Genomic DNA, 12070 nt, shown 5'->3' with positions numbered 1-12070 from the left:
CTGAAAAATTCCACAAAGCCATGTCAGACGGTGACTGGATTTCACATCTGAAAAAGTTTGCCAGCACAGGAGTTTGGCCATCAGATGAGGGCAACAGGAACAGGCCAGCTCCTCAATAAAAAAAGTGGCTTGAGATTTATCAAAGGGTGTGTATTTCGTTTACATGATATAACGTTTGTTGAAATTTGCTTAACTTGTTAGGCTTCAGTACATTCAGTACAGTATCTATGTAAAACATGTCATACTTGTTTTTAAATAATAATGTGTTTTAAAATGCATGTATTTTGAGATTTACGTCGAATAATTTACTATAGTTTGACCGTTTATGAGAGAGATTTTAAAAGGTGGGGGAATGGATTATGAATGTACAATACAGCATGTGGATTTAAAGCCTGAAATGTTCCTGTCCAGTTCCTCTTATTTTTTTTTCTTCTAGAGGTAAAGTTGGTTTTATATTTAGATATTCAGACATTCTCCTTAATAATATCAGTTCAGAAAAAAATTCTTTGCAAATTCTAAATAGGAAAATCATATTAGCAGACAATGATTAATGATTATCAAAGTACAGCATTGTTCACAGGGAATTAGATAATTGTTGATATTGTTTTCAAATCATACTTGCATGCTAATTCTGATCGAATATTCAAAGTAATATGGTAAACAATATAGAGACTTCTAAATGAACGAATGTGCGAATATAAAACCAACTTTACCTCTATCTTTTTCTTTTTGTTTTTTGGAGATACAAACTGTACAATTACATATTAGATAAATATTACACACATTCTAGAAACATAGTTAAATTAATTTACAGAGCTATTTTGTGCTTTATTAAAGGAGTCATTGAGATAAAATTATTTATTCTATTTTTGCCCATTGCAGTCTCGTGGACAGAGGACCTTGCACTCAAAAAAATGATATGTTGGCTTTAATTAACTTTTTTATCTCAACAGGTTCCACGTAACCGAGTTAAGTTACCTTAAAGAAAGAATATTCATTTGAGTGAACTTAAGGTAGTTACATAAAGGTAAGGTAATGTTGTTTAGTTCAATCAACACAACATTTATAATTAACTTTAATTTATTTACACTGCTAAAAGAAATCCTTTAAATTTACTGAAAAATACCGGCAGTGGTTGCCAGGAATTTTCTGTAAAAATACGGAAGTTTTATATAACTGTTTTAATTTACAGAAAATAACCATATTTCATCAACTGATACAATGCTTAGTTCATAAAAACCTAGTTTAGCTCACAAAAACGTAGTCATTCAATGCACTAATGTGTTCATGTATGTATAATTAGCAAACAGATTTTCCCTGTATTTGTAACTACACAGTTACTTTTAAACAAAAGAAGATGCAGCACAACATCAGCTATCCTTAGTTTATATTGGACTTGCACACAGATGCTACAATCCTCCACAATGGTGCACCATAATAGTTCAATTTGTCCTATTTTACTTGTTGGTTTCTAAATTTATTCAACATTTTATTTAATTTGTTAATTTTTGTATTTTTTTACTTATTTATTTTTATACTTATTTAATTTTTTAGATTTTTTATTCCATGTTCATTACTGTTTTGTTGACCATTGTTAAATAAATATTGCATTTATAAATGACTGGTCCTTGACTTTTAAGTCCACTTTGTTTCAGTTTCTGTTTGTCTTTAACATTTTATTAACATTGTTTATTTATGTTGTTAATACTGTATTATTAATAACTAATTTATTATTTTTACATTTTCTACTCTATATTCATTACTGTTCTGTTGACAATTGTTAGATAAATAATGCATATATAAATAACTGACTACTTGACTTTTAATTCCATATACACTATGCACACTATATACACACACATATATATATATATATATGTATATATGTGTGTGTTTGTGTACACTATATACTCTATGACATTTCTATAGATCATTTGTACATCAAAATACAGAACAATAATAACCATAAGCATAACAGTGCTACAACAACTACTAAATAGTGACACATTCAAGTTAGTATGCTTTATTTTTCATGAAAGAATGTCAAAAAACACAAGAATAAAGCGCTTAGGCATATTTTATTTACCTTGGAGCATTACACATTTAAACAGTTAGTTTATTGAGTAATAATTAACCAATAACAATAAAGCGTCTTTAGCTGGATTCGAACCCCAGTCTTGGTGAGCACCTGCAATAGAAATCAATGTAACTCAAATTGCGTTGTTTTAACACAGAACAGTATCACTATGCGTGACGTACAGCAGGGGCAGGGAAGGCGTGTCCGGGAAGCTTAGAATTCGCCCTTTCCTTTCTTCGTTTTTTCCCCCTCTTCTTCCCTTTTTCTCTTTCTTTCTACCCCCCTTTCTTCCCTTCTTCCCCTTCTTTGTTGGACGATTGTTCCCCAGCTTGAACGCAGCGCCTTAGACCGCTAGGCCATCCTGACATGCTTGACTGACCTAAGCTGTCTCCTGGGAGCCACTCCGCAGCACCGTGACATGGAAGCTGGTGTTTCCCAGTTTGCCCAGGTCCAACAGTCTGCCTCGTTGGCGCAGTAGGCAGCGCGTCAGTCTCATAATCAGAAGGTTGTGAGTTCGAGCCTCACACGGGGCAAGGTGCTACCTTTTGGCACTTGGAGCTTAAAAATCAACGGCATCCCAGGACATTCCACTACATGGCATTCTAAGACAGTACTTTTGATCCCCTTTTGGTTCACTTGCATTAAAGCCCTCGTCCATTGTTTTGTTCACATGCTTTTCCGAGTTTTTGTGGACAATACCTTGATTGCAAATGCCTTAAAACCTACAGTCTAAACAGCCTATTACGGCTGCCAGGGACATTGCTACGTGGATCTGTCAAATGTCATGAATTAACGTTGTGCGAGGATTTGACGAAAAGTCCTGCGAATCCCATTGCCTTAAAAATCAACGGCATCCCAGGATATTCCACTACATGGCATTCCAAGACAGTACTTTTGATCCCCTTTTTGGTTCACTTGCATTAAAGCCATTGTCCATTGTTTTGTTCACATGCTTTTCCAAACTTTCATGGACAATACCTTGATCGCTAACGCCTTAAAACCTACAGTCTAAAGAGCCTATTAAGGTTGCCAGGGACACTGCTACGCAACATAAACTTTAGCACAACGAGAATGATGCGGTGCTGTGTCAGTGTTATTGTATCACTCGGACATGGTGCCAGAGAGTTAAAGACTTGAGCCTGAACGCGTAGCCAAAGATTAGGTTTGTCAGAAGTGGGATTCGAACCCACGCCTCCAGAGGAGACTGCGACCTGAACGCAGCACCTTAGACCGCTCGGCCATCCTGACATGCTTGCCTGACCTAAGCTGTCTCCTGGAAGCCACTCCGCAACACCGTGACATGGAAGCTGGTGTTTCCCAGTTTGCCCAGATCCAACAGTCTGCCTCGTTGGCGCAGTAGGCAGCGCGTCAGTCTCATAATCTGAAGGTCGTGAGTTTGAGCCTCACACGGGGCAAGGTGCTACCTTTTGGCACTTGGAAGCGCTTAGATGACTGGCCAGCATTTTTTATTCCCTTCCGTGTGGATCATGCTTCCCCGGGGCAAAAAAAGCTTCAGCTCCTCAGGAGGCCAGGTGGTGTGAAGTTCCAAGAACATTTCCAAGAACATTGGCACAACGAGATTGATGCGGTGCTTTGTCAGTGTTACTGTATCACTCGGACATGGTGCCAGAGAGTTAAAGACTTGAGCCTGAACGCATAGCCAAAGATTAGGTTTGTCAGAAGTGGGATTCGAACCCACGCCTCCAGAGGAGACTGCGACCCGAACGCCAGCTGCCGAAGGATAGTCCGACAATATTTCACAAATGTTGAAGATGAGAGGCAATCGGAGCGATTCGCTCCAACATTGTAGCCAATCACGTTGCAGCGCTTCAACATTTGCAGCCAATCGCGGACCGGAATTCTCAACATTTTCAACATTTGACCAATCAGAGTCGAGACAATGTTGAAGCCGGGGGGGGAGGAACCGTTCCAAGAATCACCGCTAGGTGTGCAGTCAAACAGGTTAGTCAGATGTCAATCAATTTTCCGAACTGAGCCGAAGGTACACGAAGGAATGACGCGGTCCTCTGGAGGCGGGTCAGAGGTCAAAAAATTTCATTGACCATCAGTGATATTCAACGAACAGCATCATTCGACAGAGCACAGCATCGTTTTGCTTACAGTAAAGGATTTTTTCCGATAGTGATTTCTTAAAAAAGGTAGGAAAAACTACACAATTGCACGAATTAATGTTTTAGTGTGTTGTATTTAAAATTTGGATACTTTAATTCAAAACCGTTTAATTTATAGGAGAAAAATGTCTGGAAAATCTCATAAAGCCATGTCAGACGCTGACTGGATTTCACGTTTGAAAAAGTTTGCCAGCACAGGAGTTTGGCCATCAAATGAGGGAAACAGGCCAGCTCCTCGACAAAAAAAGTGGCATGAGATTTATCAAAGGGTGTGTATTTCGTTTACATGATATAACGTTTGTTGAAATTTGCTTAACAGAGTAACGTTAACTTGTTAGGCTTCAGTACATTCAGTACAGTATCTGTGTAAAACATGTCATACTTGTTTTTAAATATTAAAGTGTTTTAAATTGCATGTATTTTGAGATTTACGTCAAATAATTTAGTAAGTTTGACCGTTTATGAGAGAGATCTGAAAAGGTGGGGGAAGGGATTATGAGTACAGTATACAGCATGTGGTTTTAAGGCCTGAAATGTTCCTGTCCAGTTCCTTATATTCTTCTTTTCGTTTTTGGAGATACAAACTGTACGATTACATATTAGACAAATATTAAACACATTCTAGAAACAGTGGTAAATTAATTTACAGAGCTATTGTGTGCTTTATTAAGGGAGTCATTGAGTAAAAATTCTTATTTAGTTATAAAAGTTTTTTTATTGTATAAAATTATTTAATATATCTTTCATGATTTTTTCAGATTGAGAAATGCCCATTGCAATCTCGTGGGCAGAGGACTTTGCTTGGAGGTGTGCTGAAATGCACATGTGGTTTTCACACTCAAAAGGTACATTTTTGAGTCAACGTGTTTATTTTTATTTACTAGAATGCCTTTCCTTTTTCATGATTATATGTATTTTTGTGATTTATTTTCAGCAGAGTACTGCTTCTGCTGCTCCAGCACAAACGGTGCAACAACCTGCCCCTACTGTACCTGCTCAGGAGGTGATGGAGACAAGACAACTTGAGGCCCAGCCCCAGCCCCCGTCTACTCCATCAGTGGCATCAAAGATTTCACCGCAATTGTCAATGGTACATTTTTTTAAAAATCAAAAGAAATGACAATTTCAGTGTTTCAAGTGTTCAATGTGTTCAAAGTTCAGTTCAAAGTTCAAACATAGGAGAGAAAAGAACAAAAAGCAATAAAAAAGTTGAGGTGTTGCTAGAGACCTGCTTCTTTTCACACCTCTTGCACAGTGGGGGGTAGCAGACACTTGCTGATTGGTCGGTTTGAGTTTCTGTGATTGGATTAAATTACATGGTCAGGTCATGGTCAGGGTCACAGTTTTTAAAGCTACATTTTAACCTCTTGTCTTCAGATAATGATACATAATAAACACTAATAGTAAATACTTTGTTTTGATTTTAAGTGTAAGCTAAAATTTGTACTTTTTCTAAACAACGAGTCTGAGGTATTATCTTGAAAAAGTACTTATTTAAAAATATATTTTTTTTTTTGCTACCACAGGTATGATAATATTTTTTCTTCTGGGAGAAAGTCTTATTTGTTTTATTTCGAATACATTTTTCAAGGTCAATATTATGAGCCTCTTTAAGCTTTTTTTTTTTTTTTTTTTTTTTTTTTGGCATAGTCTACAAAACAAACCATCGTTATACAATAACTTGCCTAATTACCCTAACCTGCCTATTTAACCTAATTTACCTAGTTAAACCTTCAAATGTCACTTTAAGTGGTATAGAAGTGTCTTGAAGAATATCTAGTCAAATATTATTTACTGTCATCAGGGCAAAGATAAAATAAAACAGTTCTTAGGAATGAGTTATTAAAACTTTGATGTTTAAAAAAATGTGCTGAACAAATCTTCTCTCCATTAAACAGAAATTGGTGGGAAAAAATTAAAAAGCGGGCTAATAAATCAGACTTCAACTGTATATAACACATAGTGTGATGTTGTAATATACAATGTATGTTTTTGTTGAAATGCATGATGTAATAATAGTACAATAATACTGTATATAACATAATGCAATACTTTATTCCTTTGGTAGTAAAAAAAAAATATTTGTTTGCATATTGCTCCTTGATCCAGAAAACTATAATTTTAATCAAAGCCTAATGTGTCACATTTATTTGCAATGAACCAGTTGTCTAATTAAATCTATTCTAACTTATATCTTATTTCTACCTGTAAAAGTAGCAGAGGGTGGTAGTAAAAAACAGCTTGAACTCGAAACACTGTAGAGAAATCAAACTGATTGTACAACTGACATATAGAAAGATAGTTTCTAATTGCTTGAAATTTAATGTGATATACACTAATGTTCAAAAAATTATTATTGTTAAAATATGAAAGCTTAATATTAATCATATTTTGCAAGAATTCTATTGTGTTTGATTTGCTCATAAATTAAGTAGATTTTATTTGATTTGAATTGTTTGAATAAATTATTCTTTATTTATTTAATTTGCCTATATTATTATTTCTCATTATTCCAGTTTTTATTAAATATTTGATCAAATAAATGTAGCCTTGATAAACATAATTAAAACATAAAAAAATACATTGAGCAGATCGCAAACCTTTGAACAGTAGTGTACATTTTGCCATTGTGAACACAGTGTTTTTAATGAAATGCTTTTTGTCTTGCCCTTTTTGAGTTCACCAAACCAAGATTTTCCGGATCCCACATTGCTGCAGCAAAGCCAAATCTTAGTGTGGCTAGAAGACCATCACAGGTTGACGTTCAGCCCAGTTCAGCAGTGTGTAGTGCTTCTACACCAAGCACGGCTGTAAGTATTGTCATAATCCACATAGCTTTCTGAGAGAATTTGGTATAAGCATTTTTTTTTTATACGTAAATTCGTATTTTTGTTAAGTACAGTCACATTAAATCTCAATAAAACATCTCTGTAGTATTCTTTTAGTGCATAAAAACATATATATTAAAAATAAGCACCATTCTTTAAACTTTTTGTTCTGCATAGAAGCGCTGTGACAAAATTTTACAGTTTAGCAGCAATCATTCATTCCCAATGTATTTTATACATTAATGTTCAAATAAAGTAATGGTTGCAAAAAATTCTGATTAGTTAATGTTACTTATAGATATATATTTACAAAATGCACTTTGTTATACTGCTTGTTTGTACAGACACAGGACCTTCAAGTTTCTGCCCCCGTCCTCACATCCACTACGGCAGTGACCAGTTCCACAGAGCCGTCCAGCATTGTCTCAGTAAGTCATTTCATATTTTCTGTCCAAAAAAGGTAATTTGGTTTGCATATTTGCTGCCCCAGCTGAATTCACACAAAGTGGTTTTAAGACCAGCCAATTAAATTGACTTGATGTTAATTATTTAAGCTTGATATATGTATAAATGTTAACAAAATAAAGAGAGGAAAAAATAAAGCAAAGAATCACAAAAATTACGCCTTCTGTTGTTGATATTTTATGTTCACAGTAGTAAAAGAAAAGAAAATGTGGATGGAAAAGAAGTAGAAAGGAAAAAGAGAAATAACTATATTGGAAAATACTTTTGCTTCTTTAAAGAAAATGTTTATTGGTGAAATTCTATTAATGATTTTTGGAATTGAAATACATAAGGTATTTAAAAACAATCACTTAAAATCAAAGGTATTTAGATTATAATCATGATAACATCATGTGAGGGTACTCACTCAAATATGTAAGGTGCATTTACATTACCAGACTAAAGGTTTTATCTATTTTCCTTCACAGACTGCACCTTCTGGGTCATTGTTGCAAGCTCCATCAGGTGTTCCACTTCCTCGCCTTTGGGCTGAAACCTTGCCACCAGAGGACCACAAGTGGATTGCCAGCAGGCTTTTTAAAATGGGGTCCAAAGGAAAGCCAGAGCTTCGAGACAACCTCCAGCTCTGGTATTACCCTCCACAGCCTGCACTTACATACAATCAGGCTCCAGCTCCAGACAGATTTTTCTGTCATTCACTTTTGCTGTGGATGCCATACAAGCTGTGGAGGGTCAAAGTCCTTTGCCCTAATCCTGCATGTGGACAGCATCAGCTGACAGGTGGAGGTCTGCACAAAAGGGCACGGCAGGTTCTGGACATCGACAGGATGTACAACATGGTTACAGAAACCCTCATCTGTACCAAGTGCAAAGCCTCGCATGTGTCCTGGAGTCAGACTGTCTTGCAGCAGCTGGATCTTGGCCATCGCTCAGAGTTTCGGGTCATTCTCACACAGAAATGAGTAATTGAACACCTTTATTCCTCGTGCAGTTGTTAACCTATCATCACAGATATATGAAAATACTTTACAAATTATATATATATATATATATATATATATATATATATATATATATATATATATATGTTTATATTAATATTCTTCTGTTCCTAACGCCTGTGATATAAGAGTCATTCGCCTACTGCGTGAGCGTGGACTAGGCAACAGCCCCACAAGGGTCATCAAACAACTGAAGGAAAACCACAGTGAAGAGTGGCTCCAGCGTCTAGCCCGCTACACCACTCAGTGTGTGGATTTCCTCAGTGGACCTGGGGTGTTGCCGATCACCTTCCAGGAGCCCCCAGCACCTACAGTTGTGCCAAGCTGCAAGTGGCTCCTCACTGTCTACAGCCAGGACATCTTGACAAGGCTGAATGAAATCCATGTCAGGATAACATCGACCCATGGGTCCATCTTGAAGATGGATTCAACTAAAAAGGTTAGTGGATATTCATCAGTTTATAATTTCTTTATTATATTCCAGCATTGGTAAAAACCCTTTGTGTAGTCTGCTTGATCTGACGATACACCATGGTTCTTCTCTTGTCTAATCTAGATCACAAAAAAGCTGGCCGGGACAGCAAAAGGAACAGGACTCTGGCTCACCTCTGTTGGCAATGAGTTTGGTCAGGTGCTGATAAGTGTGCTCACTGCCCAGGAAGGAGCAGGACTGGACAGGATGGTGGATGGGCTGGTCAGAAGATACCAGGAGGCTGGTGTGGATCCACCTGCTGTTTTGTATGTGGACTGTGGGTGCTGCACTGATGTGGGTGAGACCAAACTCAAAGCCAGGTTTAGAGGATGGCCGGAGTTGACTGTGAAATTGGACATCTGGCACTTTATGCGCAGGATTGCTGTGGGATGTACAACTGATGCTCATCAACTGTATCCCATCTTCATGTCACGGATCTCTGCGTGCATTTTTGAATGGGATGCGGCTGATGTTTCTTTGCTACGCCAAACAAAGCGAGCACTGTTGATGTCCCAAGGTTGGCCTGCGTTGACAGATGCTGATGTCAACAAGCATCTCACCAGGGAGGAGCTGGCTCTCCATTGCCGGAGGAGGACCCGTGGGGAGGAGACTACCATCCTTCTACACTGTAAAAAATTGCTGTTAAAAAACGGTCAGATTCTACGGTAAAATAATGTTTTTTCACTAAAACAGTAATATTCTGTTAAAAACAGTGCTTTCTGGGTAACATTTTTGTTTTCGAGAAAGTAACCAACTGCAGAAAACTGTGAGCTAACAGAGTTCAGATTCGATGTTTTGAAGTTTGTGTTTGAAATCACACTTTGTGTCCTTGTTCACTATTTCATACACTAGTTAACTAATATAGTTCACCTGACAGAGTTAATGACCACTAATGAGTGAATTCAGACACTGATGAACACCTGCTGTTAATAATTACAATCACTGAAGAAAAGAAACAAGAAACACAAACAGTGACTTGAGTTACAACATTAAATAAAATCAAATCAAATAAAACAGCTTCAGTCTCAGCAGAGGATCAATAAACAACTCCACAAACAACAGCAGACACACACTTATTACTGACTGATTTGACTTCCATACTATTCTCATTGAGATCCAACAGAAATTAAGGTGTTTTTTTGTGTCACCGTAATGGAGTGAGGGGCTGGTTTAGTTGGGCTCTTCACCCTTGAACTTATTAATTCAGAATTTCCAATTACTATAATAAAGAGTTAATACAATGCTTGTATTATAGCAATCAAGTTGGAAAGTCAATAAATAGAGAAATCTATTTGTCTGAAATTAGTTCTGATAAATGTTTTGATATAAATCTGGATGAAGGGCCTCATGCAATAGATTTTATGCTTAGTTGCAGGTATTAATTTAATTAATGAGAAGTGGAAACAGAAAAGATACCTCCGTAATTACTTAACAGTTAAGAAATAACATACAAAAACAGTTCAGTTATGACAAATACACACTCAGACCTCATGAATCTGACGTTGTATCTCAACAATGGTAACATCTCAAATGTTTCATGCTGCAATGCATGCTGGGAGTGGCACGGTACAAATATCCCAGCATGCATTGCGGTGTAAATAAATGTTGTATAATGGTCTCACAGTTTTCTTTATTTGTGTTTGATTCTGCTGTTGTTTATGTTTAGACTTTCAGTTGCCTGTTTGTGAGTTAAACTGTTAATTTTGTTAGTTGTCACCATTATTGAGGTTCATATGCTGATTATTGATATATATAGACATATAATGTAAAACAATAGATTTTACATTGAATAGGAGCAGTAAATTTTATTATACTAAATGAGAACTGACTCATTTTATAGCAACATGAACATCACCAGATCTTATTTAGGTTTTTTGGCTGGCTTGCCACAACAAAAGAGCTTCTTAAACAAAGTTCTTAACAATTGCAGCAGCCAAGATATATAAATGTTAAAAATGACAGGGCTAAGAGCCCAACTAAAGCAAACTCTGTTCTCCATGATGGTGACGTAAAACTTTAACTTTTTCTCAAGAAGAACTTTAGTAGATGTTATACAAAAATACATGTATTAAGTAATAAGTGTAGCTGGTGATGATGTTTGTAGAGTTGTTTAATCATCCGCTGATCATTTAAATGATTTAATCATTTGTTGTTCTTCAGGTTATTTCATTATAAAGCTGTGACTAAAGTTTTGTATGTTCTGTTCTTGTTTTTTCCCTTCAGTATTTCTTCATTTGTTCATTGTTAATCCTCAATTATCATTTAATTAGTCGTTTAATTAATGAATTTACTTCAGCTTTGCTCCATGTTTCTTGAACACTCAGTAGTGTGGACACTTCAATTAAAACTGAAGTATAGGCTCTGGGGTTTAAAGGGTTAAAGGTGTGAGAGGTAAAAACACAGTGTAAAAATGTATTTTAACAGTAATATACTGTTAATTTACACAACGGAAGTAGACTGTAAAAAAACAGTATATTGCTGGCAACCACAGCTGCCAGTAGATTACTGTTAAATCAAGGAAAAAACAGTATTTTACTGTAAAACCTGAAGCTAATTTCTTCTGTCTGTCACCGTTGTGGAGGAGAGTGGAGCCAGTGTATGAGTTAAAGATGAACAATGAACTGCTGATGTTATTCTGCATGTTTCTCTATTTAAAGATAGCGGCTGTTTAGTTGCTGATGCAGTCAGAATCTCTCTGGTGATTCCAGATTTACATGTATGTGTGCTGTTGTGAAAAATAAGACATTAGAGTTAAACAGAATTTTTCTAATTAACTAAAATAAGTTATCATTATAAGTATGCTTCTAAGCATATATAGCACATTACTCCATAAACTCATTCAGCAGTTGACCAAGTTGAGGCAGTTGCTTTCAGTGAGCAAAATGAGTTCACTTGAGTATTGTGTAAATCAATGTAGTCCATGTATTTTTACAGCAACATACTGTAAAATAACAGTACATTGCTGGCAACTGCAGCTGCCAGTATTTTACTGTTTTTTAACGGGACAATTTTTAACAGTGTACTTGAACAGTTTCTTACTGAGCTCATGAGCAACAAGGGCAATGACTTTTGCTCGGCATTCCTCTTTTAGACAA

The 12070-nt window shown here is 36.3% G+C and overlaps 2 protein-coding genes and 3 non-coding genes across 8 annotated transcripts; 4 read left to right on the top strand and 1 right to left on the bottom strand.

The window, feature by feature from the left end:
- The first annotated feature begins 2537 nt into the window (after positions 1-2537).
- Positions 2538-2610, top strand: trnam-cau (transfer RNA methionine (anticodon CAU)). The gene has a single exon. It is a non-coding gene; the product is annotated as a tRNA-Met (tRNA).
- Positions 2611-3242: 632 nt separating this feature from the next.
- trnal-cag (transfer RNA leucine (anticodon CAG)) lies at positions 3243-3325 on the bottom strand. The gene has a single exon. It is a non-coding gene; the product is annotated as a tRNA-Leu (tRNA).
- A 94-nt stretch (positions 3326-3419) lies between these two features.
- Positions 3420-3492, top strand: trnam-cau (transfer RNA methionine (anticodon CAU)). Its single transcript has one exon. It is a non-coding gene; the product is annotated as a tRNA-Met (tRNA).
- A 658-nt stretch (positions 3493-4150) lies between these two features.
- Positions 4151-8480, top strand: LOC137490976 (uncharacterized). 4 transcript variants are annotated; one of them, XM_068220002.2, is made up of 7 exons: positions 4151-4236; positions 4328-4478; positions 4968-5054; positions 5147-5299; positions 6888-7019; positions 7382-7465; positions 7970-8480. In XM_068220002.2, exons 2-7 carry the CDS (start codon positions 4335-4337, stop codon positions 8462-8464), a joined length of 1095 nt encoding a protein of 364 aa, XP_068076103.1. In that variant the 5' UTR covers positions 4151-4236; positions 4328-4334; the 3' UTR covers positions 8465-8480. The 4 variants fall into 4 exon arrangements, with proteins under 4 accessions (XP_068076103.1, XP_073804836.1, XP_073804837.1 ...); XM_073948735.1 differs by having other exon boundaries at positions 5144-5299; XM_073948736.1 differs by lacking the exon at positions 6888-7019 and having other exon boundaries at positions 5144-5299.
- Positions 8481-8623: 143 nt separating this feature from the next.
- On the top strand, positions 8624-10890 carry LOC137491004 (uncharacterized). Its single transcript, XM_068220037.2, has 2 exons — positions 8624-8942; positions 9060-10890. The coding sequence occupies exons 1-2, from the start codon at positions 8925-8927 to the stop codon at positions 9642-9644; spliced, it is 603 nt and encodes a 200-aa protein (XP_068076138.1). The 5' UTR covers positions 8624-8924; the 3' UTR covers positions 9645-10890.
- The last annotated feature ends 1180 nt before the right edge of the window (positions 10891-12070 follow it).

This window comes from Danio rerio, chromosome 4, assembly GCF_049306965.1.
Source record: "Danio rerio strain Tuebingen ecotype United States chromosome 4, GRCz12tu, whole genome shotgun sequence".
Lineage (NCBI taxonomy): Eukaryota > Metazoa > Chordata > Actinopteri > Cypriniformes > Danionidae > Danio > Danio rerio.
The sequence above is the reverse complement of the archived record's forward strand: the minus strand, read 5'-3'. Positions and strand labels throughout refer to the sequence as shown.

What these genes read in the sequence shown, in the direction of transcription:
- LOC137490976 (XM_073948735.1), top strand. Translation starts at nt 4,335, where the DNA reads ATGTCTGGAAAATCTCATAAAGCCATGTCAGACGCTGACTGGATTTCA. An exon ending in GGCATGAGATTTATCAAAGG is followed by an intron (nt 4,479 to 4,967) that starts GTGTGTATTTCG and finishes TGATTTTTTCAG; the next exon opens with ATTGAGAAATGCCCATTGCA. An exon ending in AGCCGTCCAGCATTGTCTCA is followed by an intron (nt 7,466 to 7,969) that starts GTAAGTCATTTC and finishes TTTCCTTCACAG; the next exon opens with ACTGCACCTTCTGGGTCATT.